This window comes from Pygoscelis adeliae, unplaced genomic scaffold (assembly GCF_000699105.1).
Source record: "Pygoscelis adeliae isolate BGI_AS28 unplaced genomic scaffold, ASM69910v1 Scaffold66, whole genome shotgun sequence".
Classification (NCBI taxonomy): Eukaryota; Metazoa; Chordata; class Aves; order Sphenisciformes; family Spheniscidae; genus Pygoscelis; species Pygoscelis adeliae.
The window spans coordinates 8,874,460-8,899,689 of record NW_008825167.1 but is presented as its reverse complement, the minus strand read 5'-3'; the positions used below and the strand labels follow the sequence as shown (position 1 = coordinate 8,899,689).

The 25,230-nt window shown below is 37.8% G+C and overlaps 1 protein-coding gene across 1 annotated transcript in view; it reads right to left on the bottom strand.

Annotated features, from left to right (window-relative positions):
• Positions 1–2,999: 2,999 nt before the first annotated feature.
• ACOX3 (acyl-CoA oxidase 3, pristanoyl) overlaps positions 3,000–25,230 on the bottom strand; it is a 35,927-nt gene continuing 13,696 nt past the window's right edge. Inside the window, exons 7-17 of the mRNA XM_009328822.1 lie at positions 19,684–19,780; positions 19,081–19,263; positions 17,562–17,684; positions 15,805–15,925; positions 14,627–14,746; positions 13,834–13,947; positions 12,032–12,147; positions 9,218–9,392; positions 8,672–8,739; positions 7,893–7,979; positions 3,000–4,286 (exon numbers count right to left, since the gene is read on the bottom strand). Coding sequence (XP_009327097.1) covers positions 4,167–4,286; positions 7,893–7,979; positions 8,672–8,739; positions 9,218–9,392; positions 12,032–12,147; positions 13,834–13,947; positions 14,627–14,746; positions 15,805–15,925; positions 17,562–17,684; positions 19,081–19,263; positions 19,684–19,780 — 1,324 coding nt within the window. The 3' untranslated portion in view covers positions 3,000–4,166. The remainder of the gene's footprint in view (positions 4,287–7,892; positions 7,980–8,671; positions 8,740–9,217; positions 9,393–12,031; positions 12,148–13,833; positions 13,948–14,626; positions 14,747–15,804; positions 15,926–17,561; positions 17,685–19,080; positions 19,264–19,683; positions 19,781–25,230) is intronic.

Here is a 25,230-nt window from a genome sequence, read left to right as displayed (position 1 = left end):
GGGGCCTTCATGTGGCAGCTTGAAAGGACAGATTCCCATGGCCGGATTGTTTTGGACTGAAGCTATTAGACAGCCTTTGACTCAGCTCCCCAACCAAGCTAAAATGACACATCCAAATCTATTTGGCGTTTGAACTGGGAGGGAAATGACTTTTCTGTTCTGCCAGAGGCCTTTTTTATTTGATGTCCCGTGAAGAGGAGCAAACTGCATATAATAATGACATCTTGTGGTAGCTGTTGAATTATTGCCCTATGATTTAGTAGAGAATTGGATGCCAAATTTCATGACATCTTTCTCCCTCCTCGCTGCAACTCTGCAAGTTCACGCTTACAATTTCTGCTGCTCTGAGAAGCTGGATGTCAAAGACCTCTAGAACCTCTGGCTTCTTGTTGACTTCAGAGGAAATGGATGCTTTGCTCATTTGGTTATGCAGGTCTGGCTTAACATACAGGTTATGTTAATTCATAGTGATAACTGATTAAAGAACGGTTACCCACATATTCATACAGAAATTATTAGAGTTTTGATAATTATTGAGTGCAGAGTGGCTCTGGCCCATAGAATGAGCTTGCCTTTGTTGCGCCATGGCTTTGTGCTAGTTGTGAGAGTAAATGGAGACAGCCTTTGCGGGCAGCATATAAAGGCCAACAGCTGCTGAACACCTGGCACTGAGCTTGCAAACAGTCTTGGTGAGCAGCCACCATCACCCCACGGCTGGGGTACAGAGATGTGGGGTGTTACAAAGAGTAAATCCCCAAGGCCTCATGGTACCCCTGCTTTGATTTTACTTACTTCAGCTTTAGTGCTTGGGTGTCTAACTCCTGCCGTTAACTGTGTGGGTATCCAAGGATCCCATGAAGCTCTAAGCTTAGTGCAAGCTGTGTGACCGTTCATATTAGTGTCCATAATTGTGACATTTTACTGAGTATCCCATTTTGCCTGTCCATAATCACGTTCTTGATGATGCACTCTCTGCAGTGCTTTCTCTAGTTGAAGTTAGAAGCTTTTCAGAACAGCACACTTTCCTGCCAGTTTGTACAGTCCTTATCAGCACAGAGGGACTCAGCTTTTATCAGGGAGTTTGGATGTTGACTAAATAGTCATAATAAATAAGATTAGCAGGAACAGCTTAGGGATATATTTCTACAGAGGTGTCTGGTTTTCTTGTCATGTGTTTGGCGGGTATCTTTGGGGCTCATTGGGTCTTCAGGTCTGTTCTACCGTGACACAGCTGATTTCTCAGGGGTTTTTTTGGATGAAGGTGGCTTAAGCTACATGCCAAACACCTTTGGTTTTTCTTCTGGGCTACAAAGGCCTCATAAATAGACTTATAGTCTATACGAAGATTTATATACAGCTCTGCTTCCCAGCTGTGAGGAAGGAGGCAGGAAAAGACCGCATCACTTATGAAAAGCTCAGAGGTGATGGTGAAATCGCATGTGTGTAAGACAGTGAAACAATGCTACTGATCAATTGATAGCACAGAATGTGGAGTGACAGATCAATGCTACTGGTCTCTGCATTTTATGGAGCAGGGCATCTCTTCCCCGTGTGCCCCTTTCACTGTCAGAGATCGTGGTGTTCACACTGGATATTGGGCATAATGTGCTCTGCCTACTTCCTTCAGGTCTGCACAAATGAAAGCAACACAGACTTGCTGGATTCGCTAGAGGTACAGAAAACAGATGAAGATAATCATGAGACTCCATGACTCCATAATATCTAATGATAGGTATTTAGCTGTATTGATCTATTTTTTTTCCATGGGATGATGCCGCCTATTGGACATTATTAGAAGAGGCAAAAGAGTTCAAAGAAAATAAATACTTTATACTGGGTTTTTTTTCAGCAAAGAAGGCTAAATTTTTGATCGTTCCCTACAGTTCAACAGCTAGACAAAGAGCTTCTATTGGGACATCCTGAATTATGGTACCTCGTTAGAAAAGAAGAAAGAATAGAGGTAAAAAACCCCACAGGCACCACCGACTATCTCTAGCAAAGAAAATGAAGTGCAGAAAAAAAAATACAGGTAAGGTTTAACAAGATGATAGGTTTTATCCATTTTTCCAGTAGGACTATACACAACAGTTTTGGCATTTTGGGGTTTTTGTTTGTTTGCTTGTTGTTTGGGTTTTTTTTACATGAAGTGTGTTGAGGGTGATCATCTTTAATTGACCTTGACCTTGTGGTGGTAAAATTATTAATATTTAAGACTGAGAGGTCTGGCTAAGAAGTTATCTTTACTAAAAGAACATTCCTTCCAACTAAAAGCTAACAGTCTGTGACTGTTTCCAACTTCCCACTTCTGAGCTAAGGTAACACAGGTTGTGCCACTACTACAGGTTCCACCAAGAGCCATCTCTTCATATAGTCATATTATTTACTGCTTGATTCCTTAGAATTGTGGCAGTTAGCAAGCTACCTAAGGAGTCCATGCCTCTGGGGCTGGATACATGGCTTTGTTAACGTTGGAATGATTGCTTTTCCTCACCTCTTTCTTTCTTTTTTCTGAAATGGTATATAGGTTGGGTCTCTGCAATCAGTTGGCCGAGAACAGGGGAGCAGAGGGGGAGATGCTTTCCGAATGTTCTCTCACTATGATCATAGTTAATAAAGCTTCCGTCTGGCCTGTCCTAAATTGTACTTGTGTTATTACGCACTTGGAGGGAGTCCCTAGATTCTTTGACAAACTGCTCTCAAAAATACAAACAAAAACTTAAAAAAAAAAGTCCGTTTAGTAAATAAATGTACCTTGAGGTACTCTGAGAAATCTTTTCAACACCAGCCTTTCAATGCATTCTCCAGCCATGAAATGTTTCCTGAGCTGTGTCAGATTTAGATGGAATCAAAGAAGCCTCTACAGAACTACTTGGTCACATTGTGGCAGTCTGTAAAGACTTACAAACTTTCATATATTGACACTGCAACAATAGATGAAATTATAAAACCCCACAAGGACAAGGGTCTGATTCTGCTCAAGTAGAATTCAATACTCAAGTATTGAAATCACATTTATTTAGTAGCCCAAGCCATAATTCACCCCTGATTAGCCATAAATAATACTCAATTTTTTAACTTATAAAATAATCTCTTTGGCTTGATAGGATTGCTCACAACAGTAAGGGCAACAGGAGTTAGGTTTTTACAGTGCTTCAGCTCATAGATACAATGAAGGAAAAAATGAATTTTGTTTTTCACAGCATATCTAAAACATAAAATATTCTGAATTTTCAAAGCCTTGTTATTGTCTCTTCCATTTGTGAATAAAAGTATTTGATAGTTAATATAGCTAAAAGAGAAATATCCGAATACGTTCAATAATGCCTGTCACTGTCGTATGTTCTTACAAGACCATATTTATAGTAGTTCATTTGAGTATATTCTGTCCTAAAACACAAATGCAGTTTCTACGTGTGTCAGTGTATTCCAGCCCTGATACTTGTTTTGCAGTACTGAAAACCTCATAACAAACCAAGAACATATATGAGACTTACAAGTTTGCATTACCATACATTTTTTAAAAAGATGTATAAATGAGTCGTTTTCAATTAGTTTCATCTATAGAGTTATACACAATTCAGAGACAGATTATCTAAAATCCCAATTCCCCCCTGCACTGAAAGAGCAATAAAATAGTTTAACACAGAGGCATATGAAGTAAATCAGAATAGCTTCACAGACTTCAAAGGGGCTGTCGGAAATGATTCCCATCCCTTAATACAGGTTTATCACTGTTGGTGTTCTTGATGTCTTTTTTCTTCAAATTCTCTTTTATTTTGCTTTTGTTCATTTTATTCATAATCCCTGGTGGGAAATGTTTTTTCATTATTTAACTTCTGTAATATGACAGTAAAGTCAAGAGACTGATCGGAACATTTCTTTTATAGAAACTTTGCAAAGCAGTAATCACAATGAATCTTCATTTTTTTGTATTTAATTGCGTAATTATGAATAGTGTGCAGACATGTTGCTCTTGCTCCTGTCATTATTATGTTAACAGTCCCTGAGACCAAGTTGGACTTGATTTCAAAGTTATTTTAAAACTTGGCACTTCTCTATGAAAATCTTTTTCATTTTCAGTATTTGACATATGGTCTCATTTCCTCCTGATGTTTGAAATATGGTATCCATCTCAGGCCCATCCAGCCTCTTACAAGTTGTTTGGTTTACAAATTTGACCTCAGCCTGCCTGTAACAGGTTTATTAATGCAAAATTCTGCCCACCATGAAGGTCTGTTCAGAGCTTTGCTGCCTTGAAGGATCTCCACCCACATATTTTTATATAACTGCAAAATAATAAAAAAGGGTTAATTCACACAGAAAACAAAGAAAACTTCTGCAAGATAAATTATCTAACTTATTGGTTGAAATGAGATTGTGGTTGAATTTCTAGATAACAAATGTGAATAATTATGTACAGGCAAGAACAAATACAAAGATAAAGCACAAAATTTCAGAGTACTGTAAACATCAGATATCTGTGCAAATCATTTAGTCCATCTTTGGCATAAGAGCAGGAAACCAATAACCCTTATAATTTCTTGTTTTCAACTTGACATGAGTTATGTTATCAAAGGTAGAAATTTGGAAACAAGGCTATATTAAGCTAATCTTTGTTCTGTCTAAACCTGAAGACTGTGTCTGAAAGTATGCGTGCATGTCTGTTTTTACCTTTATTTCAACACATTTCTGGAAAGTAACATAACTTCTCTCCCAGATGAGAACTGCTCGATCTGAGCGTAAGAAATTCCTCTCTCATAAGCAGAATGTTAATTCATCATCTTCATCAATTTGCAATTTATGTGGAACGGTTAAGTACATGGGAAGTAAATTCTGCAGAAGTATAATTTTAGCAATATTCGGCAGTTCATAATTAACTGAAGCTTGAAACTTTAAATAATATAGAAAAATGAGGAAAGGAAGGCCATATTTTCAGCAGTAAGTTGGAGTACAGTATAATACAATACTAACATAGTCAGTGATGTAAAGTGAAAAGTCTTTCTTCTAAATCAAAAGATGGCTTGGCCCTATATATTTGTGATGATTTAAATAAATACCGAAATAAAATATATTCAATATTACATATATTTTTACCTTGATTACATGGGCTAGTCTTAACTATTTCTTCAATTCCAACTTTGATTTAATATTGTCTAACAATTTTTAATTAATCTTGAAATAAATGTGGCGAAAACTTCGCATACCTAAGCTGAGATTGTCAAAGCTTCTATGGGCAAATGACGTCCACACCATCGAAGTTTCTTTTAAAGAGAATCTAAATTCTTATTCAGTGCTTAAAGCTGCCCATAACTAATTTGGAAACTTTTCTTCTGCTCTGATTATGATCTGTGGCTCATGGTGCAAGGCACTCCACTGCAGTACAACACAGGCTATCCTGAATTAAATTCATTTTCCTGCTATGCTTGGATAATCTATTCTTTACCATACTGTAATTTTTACCAAAATGTTTGCATTGGTTTTTAGAAGTTGCAAAGATAGGAATGAATAGCGAATTAAATATAGACAGCCAGGAGACAAGGAGCTTTATTAAGTGTTTTCTTTGAGTGAGGGATTGGCAGCCGTTTTCAAATTTCAGTTGAAAATACTTACACAAGTTGAAAACCACAGACTTAGAGGCAGTTCAGAAAACCTTCCTGAATTCTGCAGGGTTGGATATCACCGCTTGAAATTATTTTCTCAATACGACTCAATGAATTTACAAAAACCTTACCAAATATTTAGTACACGAGGAAGTCAGTAGTGTTTAGAGTCCTATCTGCATGTCTCACGTATTATATTCCTAATATTAAGCTCTAATATTAATAAGCCTCTGTGGCTTCTATATTTGTGTGAGCTAAGAGCTTGCTAGAAGAGCTAGCCAAATCCATTACATGACAGCTTTATCAGCTGCTGATAAGAAATTTCCAGCTGACTGCTAGAAAGGGGGTAGTATTGTGGCATTGTGTACTTGCACCATATTTTACATTCCTGCCTATAGCATCTGCTCACAGCTTCTGTTAGAGACAGAATAATGGGTGAAAATGGGCTTTTGGCCAATACAGATATTCTTGGCATTCTTACAGATGATGTTCCTTCTCTCAGAGTTACCTTTGGAGCTTTCCTCCCATAACCTCTTTCATTAATGTAATCCTCAAAAATGTACAGAAACGGAAACAAAGTTTCCACTGATGATTATAGTCCTCTTGTTGAGATGGCTGGATATGTAGAGCTAGCCTTTCCTCCTTTATTTGTAGAGACTGTTACCAAAGTCATCATTCTGTTAGGTCAGTGTCTTGTTAGAAACATCTGGGCTGCCTTCTGTATTGCTTGATCACCATGGGAACGATGGACAACTTTAGACATGAAGACACAGAGAATACTGAAAAGCATCTAGTACACTTGACTCAGCAATCCTGTCAAACTTCCTGGCAGTCTCCCCACGCTCTAGTGATTCTCTACAGGGTCTATCCACACTAAACCAAACTACCGTACTGTGACACTAGTCTCTACATAATAGTTATCCCACAGCTTGGCCCTGCTGCGTAGGGTTGGCCAGTAAGCAAGAATTTTGGTTTGCTGAGACTTTGGAATGAAATACAGCTCTTTAAGTGTGTCAAGGAAAAAAAAAAGCAGAGGGGGACTGTGACCTAGTATAGCCAAATCCATGCCGCACCCACATCCTGAATCCTGCTTGTAGGTCTGGTTATGACACCTCAGAAAGGATATGGCAGAACCAGGAAAGATACACAGAAGGAAAACAAGGCCTGTCAGAGGAATGAAAAGGCCCCCACAGATAGTAAATGTATATGGACTGCGACTAGGAATTATCTTTTCACAATACTCATAATTAAATTATAGAAATTAAGGCGTCATGGAAGTCAAAAGACAGCTGAATTTGAAAATGGATGGGAAAAATGAATGGAGGGTAAATACAACTCTGGCTATTAAACAGAGTGATACAAATACAACCTATGGCATGAGATATCTCTTAAACCACCAACTGCCAACAGTTGAGACACCAGGGAAAGAACACCTTGATATTTCATCGGTTTCATACAGTGTTCTCCTTGGCCACTGTCAGTTACGGAGTATTCTGTGAACTGGATCCAGTATGGCCATCCTTATGCTCTTGATTCAGCTCTTGCTTTGTGTAATTTAGACTATACAAAAAAATATCTCTCAGCCTTAACAAGGATGGATTATATATTCATAAAGCAAGGAGAGGTGCTAACAAAACTGCATCCTTCAAGTCTGTATTAAGATTACTGAGATCCCTTGGGTTATGCTGTACCTTGCACTGGTTAGTACAAGATACTCTGTCATATCCTAGAATTCCCACTGGATAAACAGAATTCTCAAAGAATTGTGCAATTTCTGACATAATTTTTAACTGGAACAAGTTTTAAGTTTTCCTTTCTCCTATTAAAATAAAAATTTTATGAAGAATTAAAAGAAAGATATAATTTCTACACCACTTCTATGAACATCACACAAATTGGGTGCAATATGAATAGCAATAAAGGCAGCAAAAGTCCTAGGCAGAGAAGAAATACACCTTACTACCTCTCCAAGGTATTAAGCTATATACTAAAGACATGTTACTCCTTAAGGAATCTTAGAGGATGGTATAATTTATTTTTTTTTGTTCAGCAGCACAGATGCCCACAAGAGCAATCTAGAGCAATACTGTATGAGTTTCTCATTGAAGGCTAACTCCAGCATATGCAAAATGTCATTTTCTGCTGACATCAACTTAACTCTGGTACTTTCCACTGAAAAAGTGTCTTCCTTTTCCTTTGCAGCTGTGAAGTGTCTTGAATATGTTATGGCTATAAGAAGGCAATATCCTTCTTAATGATTAAATTTACAAATTTAAAAATGGGTTTTCTTACCTCTCCACTAGCTTTACCGATGGGAGAGTTGAGAATGAAGTCAGGAGGAGCAAAGACATCAACCAGGGCAACTGCATCATCTTTCAACTGTTTAAAAACAAAAGACACGCATTTGGCAACTTCTGTAGTTGTCTATGGCTACCTGTGAACTACAGAGCAGCATAAGGATTATTTTCATATGGTACCAGCTATTGGTAACTTAAGATAAATCCACAATAAGGAGTCTAGATTAATTTTGCTTTTTTTCCTCCCAGGGTAATTGCCAAAAGAGACTGTATTTTAAATGTTTTCCTCCTTTGCTTATGGGTTTTAAAACAAATTTTAACCAAGGTGGTACTGTTTACACACATAAAAACACGTATTTTTTAACTTTAAAAACATAACATCCAGATTCTTCTTTGAAATTTTGCTTACCTGTGAAGAATATAATCCAGTTTGAAAAGCTTTTGTGTTGAGAAAAAAAATTCACGAGCTAACACAATAATTAAATAAATAGAACTGGACTGCAGTATTTCACTGGCTTTCCAATGAAGATTGCAAGGCCACAAATCACAGAGTATTATTTTGTAAGATATATTGTTTTTCATTTTTTGGTAAATAAACTAGGACTAGATTCAGGGTCAATGAGTTACTAAACCTTACAGAAAGTTATTCAGAAACTATTAATGTAATATCCTGCTAATTTACCCCCTGAAATACAGAATAACTGATGTATCTCTTTTTTAGTATTTGTATACCGTATTTTTATTTAATCACAACAAACAATATTGAAGGCTTACCCTGTAGCATAGCTCCAGAATAGCATTCTGAATAAATCTACCAGCTTCTTCACCAGAAGCATAGCCACCTGCAAATACATTCACAAAGAAGCTTATACCAGTTAAGATTACACTGATAGAATCCTTTTTTCAAAGGAGTTTATCAGTTCAGTATTCAATAGACTAAATAGATGCTCCTGTGTAATTGGACTGACTGTCTTTCATTAATGAGTTGACTGCAAAACCATTAATCTAAGACATTTGGAGCCTTTTGCATTAACAAGCTACACTACAGCATCTTGCTGCCTATCCCCCATCCTCTCCCCCAAGCACTGGACCACAGCAAAACTTGTGAGCCTTCCATCATCTCTGAGCTAAGAGAGTCTTTCGGGTTTATTTGTCGGTCCAGATTCCTGCTCCTGAAAATTTTGTCCAGAATGATTATTTTATATTACACAGGCAATAAGAAAATGCTCTAATCTAAATCCTAATTAGGATTCCCTCCCCCTGCCAAGTTAGGACTTTTATAAAGTGACATGCATAGTGTATTCAGGGAACTGGTCTAACCTTGGTAGAGCACAGCCAGATGTTTACTCAAAGACCAGAGTCCATACAGAGCACTGAGATTCTTAAGCGCTGGTTGCAGAGTAGATGGTATGTTGGGATCATGAATGTAGTCATGATATCTTTGTAAGACTGTTTGTTCAATAAAAGCAATGGCTAATGATCGACAGTAGTACACCTTAGGAAACAGAAAAGAAGGACACTGAGTTACAAAATACAGGGAACCAATCCTCAGCTGGTACTAAATGGCATTGCTCTGGTGAAGTTAGTGGAGATTTGTTGATTTAGATCTGCTGATTTAGCTTGAGATTAAAGAAAGTCTAAGAAGAAACTCTAGAAGAAAACTCTTTCTACAATGTCTTTGCAAAGGTTAGTCATGAAATGCCTCATGAAATGCCTCTTAGAAATAAGATCCTAATTTTCCACTGTGTTCCAGTTTGGGTACTCTCTTATACCAATGCAAAGGAAGCGCAGATTGTATGCCTGTTACCAGTGTAATCTGGCAGTTGCACCCAGACTGTATGGGATCAAGCAGCTACATCAGAGAGAAGACCATGCAAAATCAGGTTTGCTGACTTTAGGATCATTAATAAATCCATATAACTCCAAGAAGATAAAGGTAGGTTTACATTTATTTAATATTATGCAGAATTTTATAAAGAGGATAAAATCTTCAAAGTGGTTCAGTAGCCTATTGAAAACTTACTACAGTCCCTTCAAATAATAAATAAAAAATCTGATCATGTTAGCATGAGTGGATTCTGTTTATGGATTGCAAAAGATTGCAATATGTTTTGAAAGAACTATCCAACTAATGCTTGCCAACTATCTGATCAGAAAGGCAAGTCACCAGTTACTGTTAATACGGCATATAAAACCTTAAGTGGTTGTACTCACATAGGAACACTTGTCTACTTTTATATACTTCACATTTGCTGTATCATGGCATATGTCCTACCATGAAATAGACTGCTGACTGAAAACATACTAGTTGGTGAACAGAAGGGGAATATGAAACCACTGCTCTTGTGGCTGATTTGTTGCAATGCTGTAAATTGGTCTTTGTTTTTAGCCCATTTGTTCAGGGTTTTTTTTTCATTTAGAATTAGTTGATTAGTTTTTCTTTTTTCTTTTAAATACTTATATCGTCCTTGCATTTAAATCCACTGTGGCATTTAAAAAAGGCATATTCCAAAGATTACTGACTCTCTCTTGGTAGCTGTTCAGTGGCATACTTACGTCCAAGCTCAGATATAAGTATGAACTGCAAAATACACATCTATTCTCTGCAGGTTTAGGGAGGACTTCCCCCTTACTAGATGGACTTTTTAGACATGAAAATCAATTCCCTAGTCAGAATGAAATAAGTCTTAACATCGCAAATGAAGCATTAAGAATTAATTCCGTATTCTTCTCCCCTATAATTCTGTTTCCTCCTTTACCTTTGCTTGCACTTCTGTATTGTTTCTATCAAGCTATCTCCAAACCAAAATAACCTAGGGATAGGCTAGGAATCTCTTCCAGATCTCCCATAGCAAGAACAAATATTATATATTAGTCAGCCACTGGGCTGACAGAAAAGTGTTTCTTCATGCCCAGAAAGTTTTAAATCAAATATGTACATGTCTTTAAAGCACAGCTTGTAAATAATTTTCAGATGTTTTTCAGGCATGCCATTTAAAATAAAAAATCCCGCCGTCCTGAAGATGAATTGTAGGGAGAAAAGAAAACCTAATGACCTAAGGTGTATCAATGCCTATCTCAAAAGCAGTTGTGTGCCTAGTTATCTTTAAATTTTAGCACATTTGAACATAAAAGAGAAGAGAACCTTCATACTTCTGAGCAAACCATTCTCTCTAACACACTGGACCTGGCACCAGCCTCCCAAAAGCTGGCCAACTGACAGGCAATCAGATTTGAATTTCTGGCAATTCCCGTTCTGAATTTGACCCTGAAGAGTTCCTCTAATAAGTTGCTTCTAGGGTAAAAACAGGAAAGATTTCCTCCACTCTATCAGTGGTTTCACACAGACCATCCCCTGTTGAAGCTAGGCTGGCTCTTTCTAGGTGCAGAGTTGAATATTCCTTTCTGATGTTTTTTAATGAGCTTTGCAGATAAGGTGAATGACACTGGCCATCTTCAGGGAACAGATCTCTCTCCTCAGTGACAAATGACAAGTGTTCTTTCCTTGGATGCGAGCCAGTTTTTCTCATGGAGGTAACGGAAGAATTTGGGGAGCTTGGGGATATACACTGAAATTTGGAGTTAAGCCATTCCTAGCTGTTAAAAGTCTCTGATGTGAGAGTGGATCTGCAATATGTAGATTGTCAATGTTTCCTTTTCAGGTTCCAATGCTGTCAGTCTGGTATCTTTCATGAGCACTTTGCACTATAGAAATTAGAGATGGAAAAGACCTATTAGGTCATCTAGTTTACCTACCTGCCAGAGCCAGATTCTTTCCTACAGTATGTATTTGGCCACAAGAGCAGATGGAGATGTAATAATCAGATGCTGCAGTAGATTTAATAGTAGTAGATTTAGTCTTCAGAAGTTGTGCTATCAAAATTACAGACAACACCCAGCACTTTTCTGCAACTTTTCTGAAGTGAAATATGTCCTGGAAGACTTCTGCTGATGGTAACTGTCCTCCTGCTATCATGTTCAATACAATGCACATGGACAGGTATTATATTTTACTAGTTATTTGACTTGCTGCTTTATGCTTGAGGAAATTGTACTTCATGACACAAGAAAATAAAACTAACAGGATCTGACAAACTTGGATGCAAATAAGTAAATAAGAAAGCTAAGTATTACCTGACAGTTGTTTTTTGCCTCAAAATCACTTCGCCCAGACTGCTTCTCCTTGCTCAGCTTTAGGTCACTTTCTCGGAGCAGGTAGCAAACTAGCCATTTATATGCTGCTAAAGGAACTGTGAAAAAGAGAAAACCAAAATTCCTAACATTCACATTTACAATGCAAGAAGTCACATGCAGATTCTACTGCAGTCTCAGTTTTTGTTACCCAAGATGAAAAGTGAAAGTGTTAATTAATCAATCCATTAACATGACACTTTGCCCATTACTGTAGATGCAATAAATAACATCTGGGTAAGATAGATTGCAACTGTACAGTGAAGACATACCATGCCTGACCGTACACTAGTTCAAACTGACCCCAAGCTAAAAGACAAGGTATATCGACAGCTCAATTTAGACTTCTGACTTGATCAGATTTTTTTAGCTTGTTATTTTCTTCCCATATTAAGACTTAGGTCTGCAAGGTACTCAGTCTCTTCCGAGAATACAAGAACAGAAGACAGTCCACATTTTGTGGAAGCACATGACTTCTAACATTGCAAAGGTGGCTGAATGTAATTGCATTTGAATGACCTGGTTTGTACCTAAGTGTGTTATATTTTTAGAGCGGCCTGGAACTATTAACTAAAAAAGTACTTCAGCATAAAGTCCTTGTATGAATCCTGCTTGCTTGTGTCTTAGCTTAAGACTGAATGTAGAATATTATTTGGGCAATTGTGAGTGTTCACATGGTGCCTAAATTTAGGCACCTAAATTAACAGTCCAGTTTCTAACAGAATGGGACAAGAAACAGATTCAGGTATTTTTAAGACTTTAGTCTGGTTCAGTAGGTATTACAAGAGAGGAGAGAACATGTGCTTAGGTATTAGTTTGTTCTCTGCTGGATTTCACAAGTTGGAGACATACCACAAAGAAAGCACACAGTTGATTTGAACTAGTTTTTTCTTATAAGCCTTTGTATTTTGAAGTTATTCAGATTTTACCCCATAGCTATTAAGATACTATCTCACTTGGTACTATGCATCACTACGCAAAGTTCAGCTTTTTTGCAATTATTTGAGCACTGATAGTGGTTACTGAATTCTAGGAATCAACTCGATTGCCCCTTATATATTGACTGGAGTTTCTTCCCCCGTATGTTCTCAGTTTCACAGATCCACTTTTGCTCAATGCCCTGTCACTATCTCATTATCTCCTCATTTCTTTGTTACTTTTTGCCTCCAAGGGCCAATCTGGGCTCACAGTGATACAAAAGTGGGAATGGCATCTAATGTCATATTTGATTTGATTATAGCACAGTAAGCCAGGAAAACTGCAGGGAATTTTCCTTCACCATTACTCATTTTTCTCTATGCGACCAAAAGCAACTGTCAAAAGCAGACACAATTAAAGCCTTTTCAATGTATTTCTAAATCACTTGTATGGTTTTCTAAAATAAGGTATTTTAGTGATATAAGGTAGTGGCAAACAAAGCCCCTTACAACAGTTTCACTTGAAAACAACAATACAGTGGCAAAAAAACTAGATCACAAATGCTATTTTAGAGGAACAAAAATGGAAGAAAAATATCTGATGCTATCCTTCATTCCAGAATTGAGGCGGGGGATAACAGGACATATTTTGAAATGCAAACTATGTTCTTAGTAAATTGAAATGCATATAATACAAAGAAAGTCAGCAAATAGAAATATGACAAATACCTAATAAGTAGCAGAGGTTGAATCTCAAATCTCTGGATCCTTTCCTCTGGAAAGGAATTTAGAGATTCTAGAATCACTTTAACAACAGCAGAAGGCTACCTGAGGAGTCCATGCATTCTTCAACACTAACGGCTGTGAATTTCCAGCCAAGGATATGATGGTAGTCTTGCAAAACGTTTATTGTTCCAAAAGGGGATTCCAAAGGAGCTTTATCTGAAATACCAAAGAAAATAAAAATGATTTATGAGAAAAGAAATCAGGCTCTTGGGAACTAAAAGCCTATTACAAAGCCATGCATACACTTGATAGGCCAGATGCAATTAGGCCGTAATATTTTTTTTATTATGGCCTAGTCCAGCCAAATGAGGACTGGTGGACAAGTGCTGAAAAACCTGACATCACTGCCTATAAGCCCCATAAGATTCAACTCCTATTGCTGAGTTTTCCAGTTCTGTAAGATGCTGGTGAAACTCACTGCTAGAAAATTGAAACAAAATCTAGAGAACTACAAAACGTACTGATGGATATTGCTACCAAGTCAGGCGATATGAACTATTTTAAGTACAATGAGCAGAGGGTACCCAGACTTACGACGACTTTAGGACTAGTTCCATTGAACTAAACTGCACTTCTCAGGGAGTAAGATACTACTTAACCTGGTTAGGGACGGCAAAACATCTAGCTAGCTTCTGCAAGACTTAGGAGAAAGAATATTTCTTGCAGCAAATTTCTGTCTATTGTGAATGTATGATATGATGGAGTCTGTAGCACATTATTTATGCTCTACAAAATGATTAAGTGATTGTCAATTGCTTTCAGTATGAAATTACCTCCTAATTCCATTAGCTATGCACTGTTGGGTCCAGCATAGGATTCCACACCGAAAACTTACCTCTTATGCAATTCATCCAGCTCATTAAGTAGTTGCTGGTTTGCTGAAGCAGGACGTTGTTATCTCCCTCATATGTGCAGTTTGGATCATTGTCATTTCGGATTTCACCCAGACGATTCACTTAATAGAAAAAGTGCACAATTTAATATATTGCAATGTATTAATGGAAGCTAAGAGGGATTAAATAATTATTCTGTGCAAAATGCAAGAGTTGTCTGTTCCTGTATGTATAGCTATTGTTACCAACAGATGAGCTTGAAAGTTCACTGTTTAGCTTGTGAAAATGAATATACTGGAAAGATTTTAGAAAAGTGTGGCATTCATTTTACAAGGGGAATTTTCACCTATGAAGTCTGCATCTTTATTTTTGGAATTGAGACTGAATCACATGTAGTCTGTCCAAATGCTGGTGCAGATGTTGCACGGGTTTAGGGTTTTTTTGTGGTATCAGTGTCCTGGTTTCAGCTGGGATGGAGTTAATTTCCTTCCTAGTAGCTGGTACAGTGCTGTGTTTTGGATTTAGTATGAGAATAATGTTGATAACACACCGATGTTTTAGTTAGTTTAGTTTTAAGTAGTGCTTACACTAGTCAAGGCCTTTTCAGCTTCTCATGCCCTGCCAGCGAGAAGCTGGGAGGGGGCACAGCCAGGACAGCTGACCCCAACTGGCCAAAGGGATATTCCATACCATGTGACGTCATGCTCAGTACCTAAACTGGGGGGAGTTGGCCAGGGGGTGTCGACCACTGCTCGGGACCTGGCTGGGCATCAGTCGGCAGGTGCATTTGTGCAATTGCATTATGCATCACTTGCTTTGTATATTCTTTTATTATTATATTATCATTATCATTATTATTATTATTAATTATTTTCCCTTCCTTTTCTGTCCTATTAAACTGTCTTTATCTCAACCCACCAATTTTACGTTTTTTTCCCAATTCTCTCCCCCACCCCACTGCGGGGGGGAGTGAGCGAACAGCTGTGTGGTGCTTAGCTGCCTGCCAGGTTAAACCACAACAATCTGCAAAGGAATGAACTTTAAAAATATGGATATGAGGAAAAAACTGCTTCTAAACATATTGCTAAAATTCAGACACCATTGACACAACAACAGTCAAAGAACACATCAACATAACCATTCTCTTTCTGACCAGTGTATGGAGTAGTCTGTAACTTACTGGCAAGATAACCATGTCCTCCACAAGCCTCTCGGCACTCCTGGGCTGCCTGCTGAGCAGTCCAAGAAGACAGTGGTTTGCTGGCAGCACATAAGGCATGAATCTCACGTCCCATATCAGCCTTTGTGAAAAACAAGTTACAAGTGAGTAATAACTTTTAGACAAAGTAAGTTTGTGACCAGTTAAAGCCATAGCTACATGTACTGCTTTATAATGAAGAAAAGAGTAACTGGCATACATACATAAAATTTTCTGAGATCTATGTAAGGGCAGAGCATATTTTTTGCTGCCACAAAAGAACCCTGCCACAACTGAAAGACCTTCAGCACTAACTTTCTTATATGGGACAGCAATAATTTGGGCCAGGTAATTGACACATGGGTACATCTTAGCTCAGATGTGCCAGCTGCCATGGCATTGCATGGGATAGTTCACTGCTTGCAACCTTTTACTCCCAAAGATGGAGAGGCAGGTGGTTGAAGGTGGCATGTCCAGAGAAAGCTGCTATCCCCTCTGTGACACAAGCAATCCCTCTCTCCCCAGTCAGCAAGAGGATATTTATAATCTTTACTGCCTTACATGGTTTTCACTGATCTTTCAAGCATCAATTTTGCAAAGAGTAAGAAAATTTAAATGTACCCCCCAGATTCCAGAGAATCACAGTAGCCTGCATTTACACTAACTCTGTTGGCCCTCCCTTGAAAATGTGTTTGGAATTCTAGTTTCTGGAGATAGCGGGTTGATACTACCAAAGCTTGTTTAAGAGTACCTCCCTGGTTGGGTTTTTTGTTTGTTTGGTTGGTTTTTAAGATCTCCTGTAGAACAAAAGGAGTTCATAAGGATTACATTCTTAACATTGTCAACAATCAGGTTTTTTTCTATCACAATTTCTTTTCTGATAGCCACTGTTTTGCCGAAGATTAGTGACTGCACTGGATACCTCCAGAGATAAAATATCAGATTAAAATAATCAAACAGATTCTTCTGTGGTTTGTGCAAAGAGGAGAAATTAGAATACACAGCCATTAGTACACAAATCTTTCATGAGCTTTATTTTAGATGAAAAAAGCCTGAGTGTTTAAGTGAGATCTGAGCGATACACAGCCAGTGTGTAGGCGCTAACAATTGTCAAAAATTTTAAAAATAAATAAAATATATATGCTATAAAATAACCATACTGCAGTTATTTTGGTTGAGAATCAGTCCTTGCACAGAGACAGATAGGTCAAACTATTTCCTCTGTAAAGGGGGTAAAGGGGTGGCTTCCAATGGTCTGATTGTGCATGAGAAATTCAGCATTAAGACTCAAAAGTCTTTAACTTTTTTCTCCAAAAATATTTATCCTAAGGCATGAATATGAATGGCAAACTCAAGCCAGACTCACAGAGTCTGTGCAGGAATTAAGAATAGTCTCATTTCAGAAAATCTTTGATATATGCCTCCTGCAGTATCATTTACAACGGTTATAAGCTGAATTTGCATTATCATCATATATTTATGATAAACAATTCTGCAAGGGAACATAACGTTAAATCCCACAGAAATCAATAAAACTTTAACCACTCCATCAAAACTAATTTGGATGCTTTTCTGAATGCAACTTTAATCATTACTTTGTATGTCCCACATTTCTGAGACATTGCTCTAGCATTCTTCATCGTAAGATGGCCTAAGACTTCTAAGCAGGTCCTTCAGTTAACAATTTCCAGATTATTATAGTAAGAACTCAGTGAAGAAGAAATGTGTAAATATCTCACCTGTCTCTGACTCCTTTGCTTTGTCAATAAGCCTGCATAAAATTCTATGAAGTTCTCAAACAGGGATTTGGAGAAATAATCTAAGGCATATGCAGCAGCCAGATAAGGAAGAAGACGCCATTGCTAGAATAAAAATTAAATAGATTTGATCTCAAATTGATTTTTTTTATAGTTATATATATGTAATTATCTTATAGTATTGAACTAACCCATTCGTTTTTACTTTGTTCAAATTGGAAAACTGTTTTATGGAGAAGAGAACTTAACAATAACCATCTCTAAACATAATTAAGTGTAACTACTCTATACACAAATTACAGTTATGTCATTCTAGTTCATGCACTTTAAGACTTTGTCATAAACATTCTTTTTAACCAGTGCAAAAGTTCACTGAAGCTTTGGGGACCGACGACATATTTTTTGCCCTGTGTTTATACAATGTCTGGCATGCTGGGGCCAGTCATGATTCATGTGTTTCTTCAGTACCAACATGACAGAGGTTGTAACTGTTTCACTTGCTCGTTCATTGCTGAATGTATGTTAGTGCTGGTTGCATTCTGTGAATAAAAAACAGGGCTGGGAAGCAGAGAAAAAGGCATCTTTGCTGCTCCATGCAACTCAGAGCCCATAAAGGAAAAAAGAAACTACTTGAGGGAGCTTTTGTGGTAGAGCAAGAAGGGAATGAGAGGTTCAGCAAGCAGAGCCCACAGAACAAACCAAAACTGAGAAAAACTGAGAGACTCGAAGAATAGTGGGAAGCAGACCCCGTCTTATTCAGAAGAGGTGAAAGAAGGCAGCTTTCGCCAGTTTGTAGAAACCCATGAAATCTTTCAAAGTTGAAAGACTAAGTGCAAACCTGGAAAAAAGCACCCACTTTGCAAGGACAAACTAGGTAGGTTTGTTTTCAGCACTTCTTATATATTAACCTTTCTCATTCAGCAGATCTGAATTTTCTCTATTTCCCAGCTACCTTACATACTCTTACTCTATTTTTTCAGAGCAAAAGGTGTTTTTCATCTGCATAATCTGCAGAAAAACATTGGTTATATTCCTCTCAAAATTAGTGCTAGCTTGAGACTTCAACACAATGAATGTCATTGATTTCTATACTTTTAAAGCATAAAGGCTAAAAAAAGAGAAAATTAGCATAGCAGCAAAAGAGGCACTGACATTTTTAAACAAATACTAGTTTCTACATCTGCAGTACTTTCACGTGTGCATAGAAGACAGTCTTTCTCTGAAAAGGTTACTATTTTAGAAGACAAATGTTTCTAGGTACTTCAGAGAAACATGAATATTCTGGGTTTTGCTATTCCAAGAACTTACGTCAAAAGCCTGATCATGCCAGGAGAAGGTCTTGAGTTGGAACGAACCCCCACAGCTGCACTAGAATGACACTTCAGATGACATAGACAACTTCAATTTTACTAACTTCAGTGTCGCTATTTTGATCTGCAGTAGCTCTGAATCTGAGTTTCATTATATAGAAGTCTGTAGATGTGAATTCCAAAGTATCTACCTGTGTTTGGTATTCAAGAACCGGTATTTCTTCATCACCAGTTGGTCCAAACTGACGGCGAGCTGCTGAGAAGCGAATGGCTATTGATAAGGCAAGCTTTAAATTGGTCGTGGAAACTGCCGTGATCAGAATTCTGCCAGTGGACAAGGGTCCCAGAGCTGCACTAAAACACTCTTTAACATCCTGTATGAATAAAAGGCACAGACTGAATGGTGAGGCTAACATTTCATCTACATTCTCCGTAAAGATAAAACTCTGGTAGCATCATCAGAAGCCCAGAGGATTGGCCAATTTTGTTTCTTGACACATTCAGATAAGGCATTCAGGTAAGACTCAAAGTAGTTTCTCTGAACTACTTTGGGATCAGTGGGATTGCGCAAAGAGCAAGAAGTCAGTAAAATCAGTAAGGTGAGTTGAGACATCTCTGAAAGGCAATTAAAAAAGCAGCATTCTGACTATCTCATGTGAAATTGTCAACAGCCTTATGTAAGTCCAGGTATCTAGTACTTCCCAACATGAGAGGCCCATGCTCTATCTCTTAATCTACCTATACCTTTGTATATTTAATGAACTGTGCTAATGAAACAAAACCTTGATTCATACCTTGACTGAACTTGAGTACTTCCCCTCAGCTGTGACATCTCCAGCTATATTCAGTATGTTTTCTTTAGGTATCCTGACATTGTGGAACATTGCAAATCTGTTTAAACAAATACACAAGCAATGTAAAATCTACCTCGACATAGTCTGAGGTATCGACATTACAGAAAAAAGGTCACAACAGACACGATTGCACAATGATCTCAGGCATATCAGTGAACTGAAAACAGTGCCCATCAAGCCAGGTAGGTAATTTTAGGAGAATATGCCTGGGAGAACAAAGGCATTCAGACTCAGGGCAGAAGAGGAGATTCAAGATGGGAAATTATTTGTTATAACTCTTCAGTTCATTTTTTTAAAAAAAAGATGATGCTTACAAAAACACCCCCCCACACACACCTTACTGACTCTAGGAGACCATTTCAGCAGCTTCCTAAGTAAAGAAGTAAACAACTAATGGAAGGATGAGCAACGTATTCTGTTTGAGGGGAGGGACGGGCAAAGTTACTTATTAGAGACCTTATACAGAGGCAGTTTGACAGACACTTTCACCGACAGCCCAGAAACCTGAACTGAATTCTCAGACTGCATGAGTTTAGGTAAGTTACTTGGCTTGATATCTCAGCTATCGAAAAGCTTGCGAAGATGAACTTCCTTCTGCTTAGAACCTGCCTGGGCCATTCTGACTCCTGACAATTCCCTGCCACAAACAATTCTGCTGAATTTTTTGTTGTTCAGTCCAGTCAGGAGACTGCTTTGGAAGAGAGACACTATATATTTTTATGAGTCTAAAATATAGAACTGTGAGGATTATTCATGTTATTGCAATACAAATGAGGACATAGCTGAAATAGTGCCCTGAGAAGGAACTGAATGGAGAATTTTCCTTTGTTTAAACTCAAACTAGGATTTCTGTTTCCTGGAATGTGGCATCTTAAAAAGGAAGAGCAAGATAACCTTTTCTAAATAGTGGCACCCTAGCAGCAATAAAGAAGGAAGTTGTTAGAATAGGTAGAATGTCCTGAGTATTCATGTTCTTCAGGAAGAAAGTGTATGAACTGTTTCACCCATATGGGCAATACCACTTGGCACAATATCAGTAATATCAGCTCCACTCACAAATATCTCAGTATCTAATAGCATTTGAAAAGCTGTATTTGTAATCAAAGCAAATTCCTTTTTCCTGCCAATACAGGCTGATCTATTTAATAAGGCTCACGAAAACCAGGTCTTTCACATTAATAAATTACATAAGGGCTGCATGCTGCATGTGCTTTAAAATTACGAGTTGTTTCCAAGGAAACGTATCTGCATACTGAATTTATTTAGCCTTAGAGATACACAGTATTTTCGGACTTAGTCACAGAGAAAAGCATGCTATCCTAACTAAGAATCAGCTGCTTACTGGCCTTAATGATGCTAAAAAGTGCTTTGTTAAGTGTCAGTTGCAGTGAGACAACACTACTTTGTAACAGAAGCAAATTCAGAATTTCCAAAAATCTGATTTCCATCTTTGTTAATATTTTTTTCATATCACTGAAAATAAAAAAATCTCATTCAGAAAAGATCTTTTGGTTAAATTCACATTCTCTGCTCCCTATATCCCAAATAAAATCCACCACAACTAAAACTGTACAGGAACTCCAATGTTTTTAAGCAATAGCATGCATGTTAGACAACTTGAGCTTTTTAATTATGATTACTCATTACTTTAATTACAGGAGAGGGTGTGTGGCAAGGTTTAGGTCCTTAGTATAGCACTCTCTTTTCCTAGTTACTGTACATCCATAGAACTACAAGAAGGTGCTTCCTCCTAGGAGCTTACAATCCAAGCATAAGGCAAGAAGTTACAAATGTGTTCAAACAAAGTGAGGCAGACACTAACTACTGAAGAATACTTTCTTGATATGATACCTGCCAGTCACAGCACATTGGCAGCTAAGCATTGGCGGTTTTTTATAAGCCATTAGAGCAAATGAGAATTTTAAGGAGGAATCAGAGCGATGAAAGTAAGGGAGCTTCATGGATCTTTATAAAGGATCCCTCCCAAGTAGGAAAAGATGCATGGAAGAAAGCAATGAAATATTATTTTTAAAAGCTATTGAATGGGTGATAAAAACTGGAATCATAAGCCAGACTAAAGGAAGAGCTGACCTAACAGAGAGACGATACAATCTTCGGGGCACAAGTTAGGAAGAAATTTCGAAGGGCTCCAGCTCTTGGGCCCTCTCTTTGCAAATATATACTTGCAGCATGTTTAGTCCTGTGTGTGACGAACCGTGAGATTCATGGTAGTAATGACAATGAACAAGATGGCAAATTGTCCTTTTGTGTTTTACACTGTAGTGATTAGTTTAGTTCATTCAGCAAAGCTGTGCAGTTGTAGAAAATTATTTATATTGATAAATGCTTGAAACTCTAGACTTCTTAAAAAGCAAATTCAAAGCTACTAATATATAAATCTATATACTAATAACCTACTTTTAGGAAATTCAAGCCTACTAATATTGAACATGTGGCAGATGTGTGCCAAACAAAACAGCTCCCAAAATGACCTAAACAGTTTTACCCACTTTCACCTGTTGTGATACAATCCCAAATAGTTAAATCTAGAGGAAGTCTTTTGTTGGAAAGAGAGAAAAGTCTTGTAGAAAGTTTTATTATAATCTGTCCAACATAAATATAATGTAGCTAATTCTGTACCACATAAAAGATTACCTAGAAGTATTTTGATTAAAAACCACATGTATACCCTTCTTATAATAACTTTTTTCACAGCTAGTGAACCAGAATACATTTCCAATCATTATATAACAATCTATTTTCTTAAAATCAAGATTAGCTCAAATAACAGTTTTTGAAAGTTTAGATTTTTCCCTTGATATTGTCCATTACAGATACATTATTTCCTTCTTTTTCTATAAGCTGCTATGAAAACAAACGCATATAAGATGGCAAAAACTTCGAGAAGCAAAAGAGAGAGACAGAACTAGCAATTAAAAATCACACAGAAAATTCCTACGTGTAAAGAAATAAGATATATTGCCTATGAGCACCAGCGTTGAAAATAAAAGCAGAACCTTACAGGACCTGGGAGTTAGGCAACCTTGTGAGATCATTGCCAACTTCTGTTACGCTCCTTCTCCAAGAACTTTGCTATTTGAAATTGTTAGACATACTGGCCAATTTGAACTTGATATCGGAACATATTAAAAATAAGTAGTAAGATTTAATGAAGTCAATGATCACATTTGTAATGGTTATTAGCCTAGAAAGCACAGTGAATAGAAAGCATAGTGAATAGACATGGACCACACCTGCCAATGCATTTAGGGGGAAAAATCTCCTTAAATAATTAAGAAGTATCTTACAATAATGGAACTGTATACACAGTCACAGGGATATCATGTACCAGCAAGTTTGGAAAACGGCTAAATTTCACATGGTGATGACAAGACCATAGGTTTGAAAGCTACCCTACTTAGGGCCTCTTCTGCATAGCAAATAGTGTGACTGAGATTAAGACTTCTCAGCAAGAAAGACAGATAGCTGTCACTTTAAATATATGTCATGGGGCTCTATAGCAATGTGCAATTTTGCATCATGTAGCCCACAGGTAAAAAATACTGTATCGTATAGATTTCTACATAAATTAGCTGAGCAGAGTGAAGTGCTATTCCAATAGTAGCATTCTTGTTTGGGTTCTTTGGCCAGTAGTTTAGGGAACATTTCAAGCAAAGTTAATCTTACTGACTTTAAATCATGCAATAGTAATGCATCTGGTGTGCAGTAATGCTGATAAAAAAGGAGCAGCTGGAAAAGCTACGAGCTCCTTTTGCCAGTACTAAATTAATAAGCTGTTACCTATAGAACAAATAGCTCAAACACGCTTTGGTGAATTTCAGACTCACTAAAATGCCTTTCCTGCCAGCTTTTGTTATTGACTATGTTAGAGATGGCGCAGTGACAGTTCCCTCAATCCTTCCAGCCAGAAACAGAAAGCAGGTGAATGGTATTGGAAGGCTGTGAGTCAAGTGATCTCACGGCTGTTTATGGGATACAGTAAACCTTGGGAAGAATAACACTTCAGAGGTTTGGTGAAAAACTTGCAGAAGGAAAGAAAACAGCCACATATTCCAGACTGAAACTCACAGAAAGGTTAGCGTTGAGAAGAATTACAGAGAAGCTGGGGAAAACTGCAAGGCAATATTTTAGCTCTAGTTTCTACAATCAAGGCTCTAATCTAAGAATGCAGCTCTGTAACAGTAATGCTCAATAGCAATGATAAAACAATATAGCACTTTATAGGCCTCCTAATCCTATCTTAATGGACTTCATGGACGCACAATGACCCACGCACCCTAAAGTTCTTAAAGTCTAAGTGCCAGTCTTGCAAGGAGTTCTGGATGTGCAGACTCTGCAACTGTCGAGAGCTGACAGAGCTCTGCTAACGAAGAAAAAAGACTTTTGAAGTTCACTGCAGATGCGAGGCTCTATTTCTGTGGGTGATAAAACAAATGTTTGACCGGATCTGAACCTACCTTTCCCCATTAGCACCATCAAACGCCTATCAGTGTGACAGGAATTGCAATGAACTGGCTATGGCTACACAGTTTTGAGGTACTTGTGAATAGAAAAATGAGGGGATAAGGCAGCACTCTTTAGCAATGTGACTACATCTTCTCAACGTGCACAGCACTGTATGTACCCATATAGTGTCTAACCTTGACTGCAGAAGCTAAGCGGAGAGGGCAAAACAGGGAAATATCAATGATTCCACTGCAAAATCACTGTTTTGACTTAAATTGCAAATATGCAAGATGTGTCTTGCAAAATATTTGCTTTAACTGTGAAAGTGGCACTGTTCACAGGGATTGAAGGATTGATGGTGCTGTATTCAGATAATGTAAGTACAGGTACAGGCATTTTTAACATTTATTTTTATTTTATAGCTGCTTCATTACTATCGCAATTGTTTGTGACTCTGTCCAGAGGCTGCTGGACAATAAAAACATTAACCAAGCATAAGCTTGTTTATTTGAGAAGACTGATTTCTACACTTGCTTTCTTATTCACATCCCTGTACTGTCCCTTTCCCTGTACTGGAACAGCCTCTTCTGTGGCCTTGCAGTGAACCAGACCTGACAAATGATCTGGTTGAAGACAGCCAAATTTGGGTTTTTTTTTTGTCAGATTAGTTTTCAGGCAGTTCCAGTTCCCTAGCTGAATCCCCTACACAGCTACACGAATGTTTGTCTCAGCACGAAGAAAAAGGCAGTGTGGGAGTAGAAGCAAACAACCAAAGAAGCCGAGGATGGAAATAATCTTCATGGAACTACTGCTTCAGATTGTAAGATGAAGCTCAGAAGGCTATTTAGGCTTCAACCATGTACTTCAGCTCCTATCTTCCTAGTGAAACAACTGCAACCATTGCAAAGCACAGCAAGCTCACTCCCCTGGACTTCAGGAGAGCGGACTTTGGCCTCTTCAGGGATCTGCTTGGTGGAGTGCCATGGGACAAAGCCCTGGAGGGAAGAGGGGCCCAAGAAA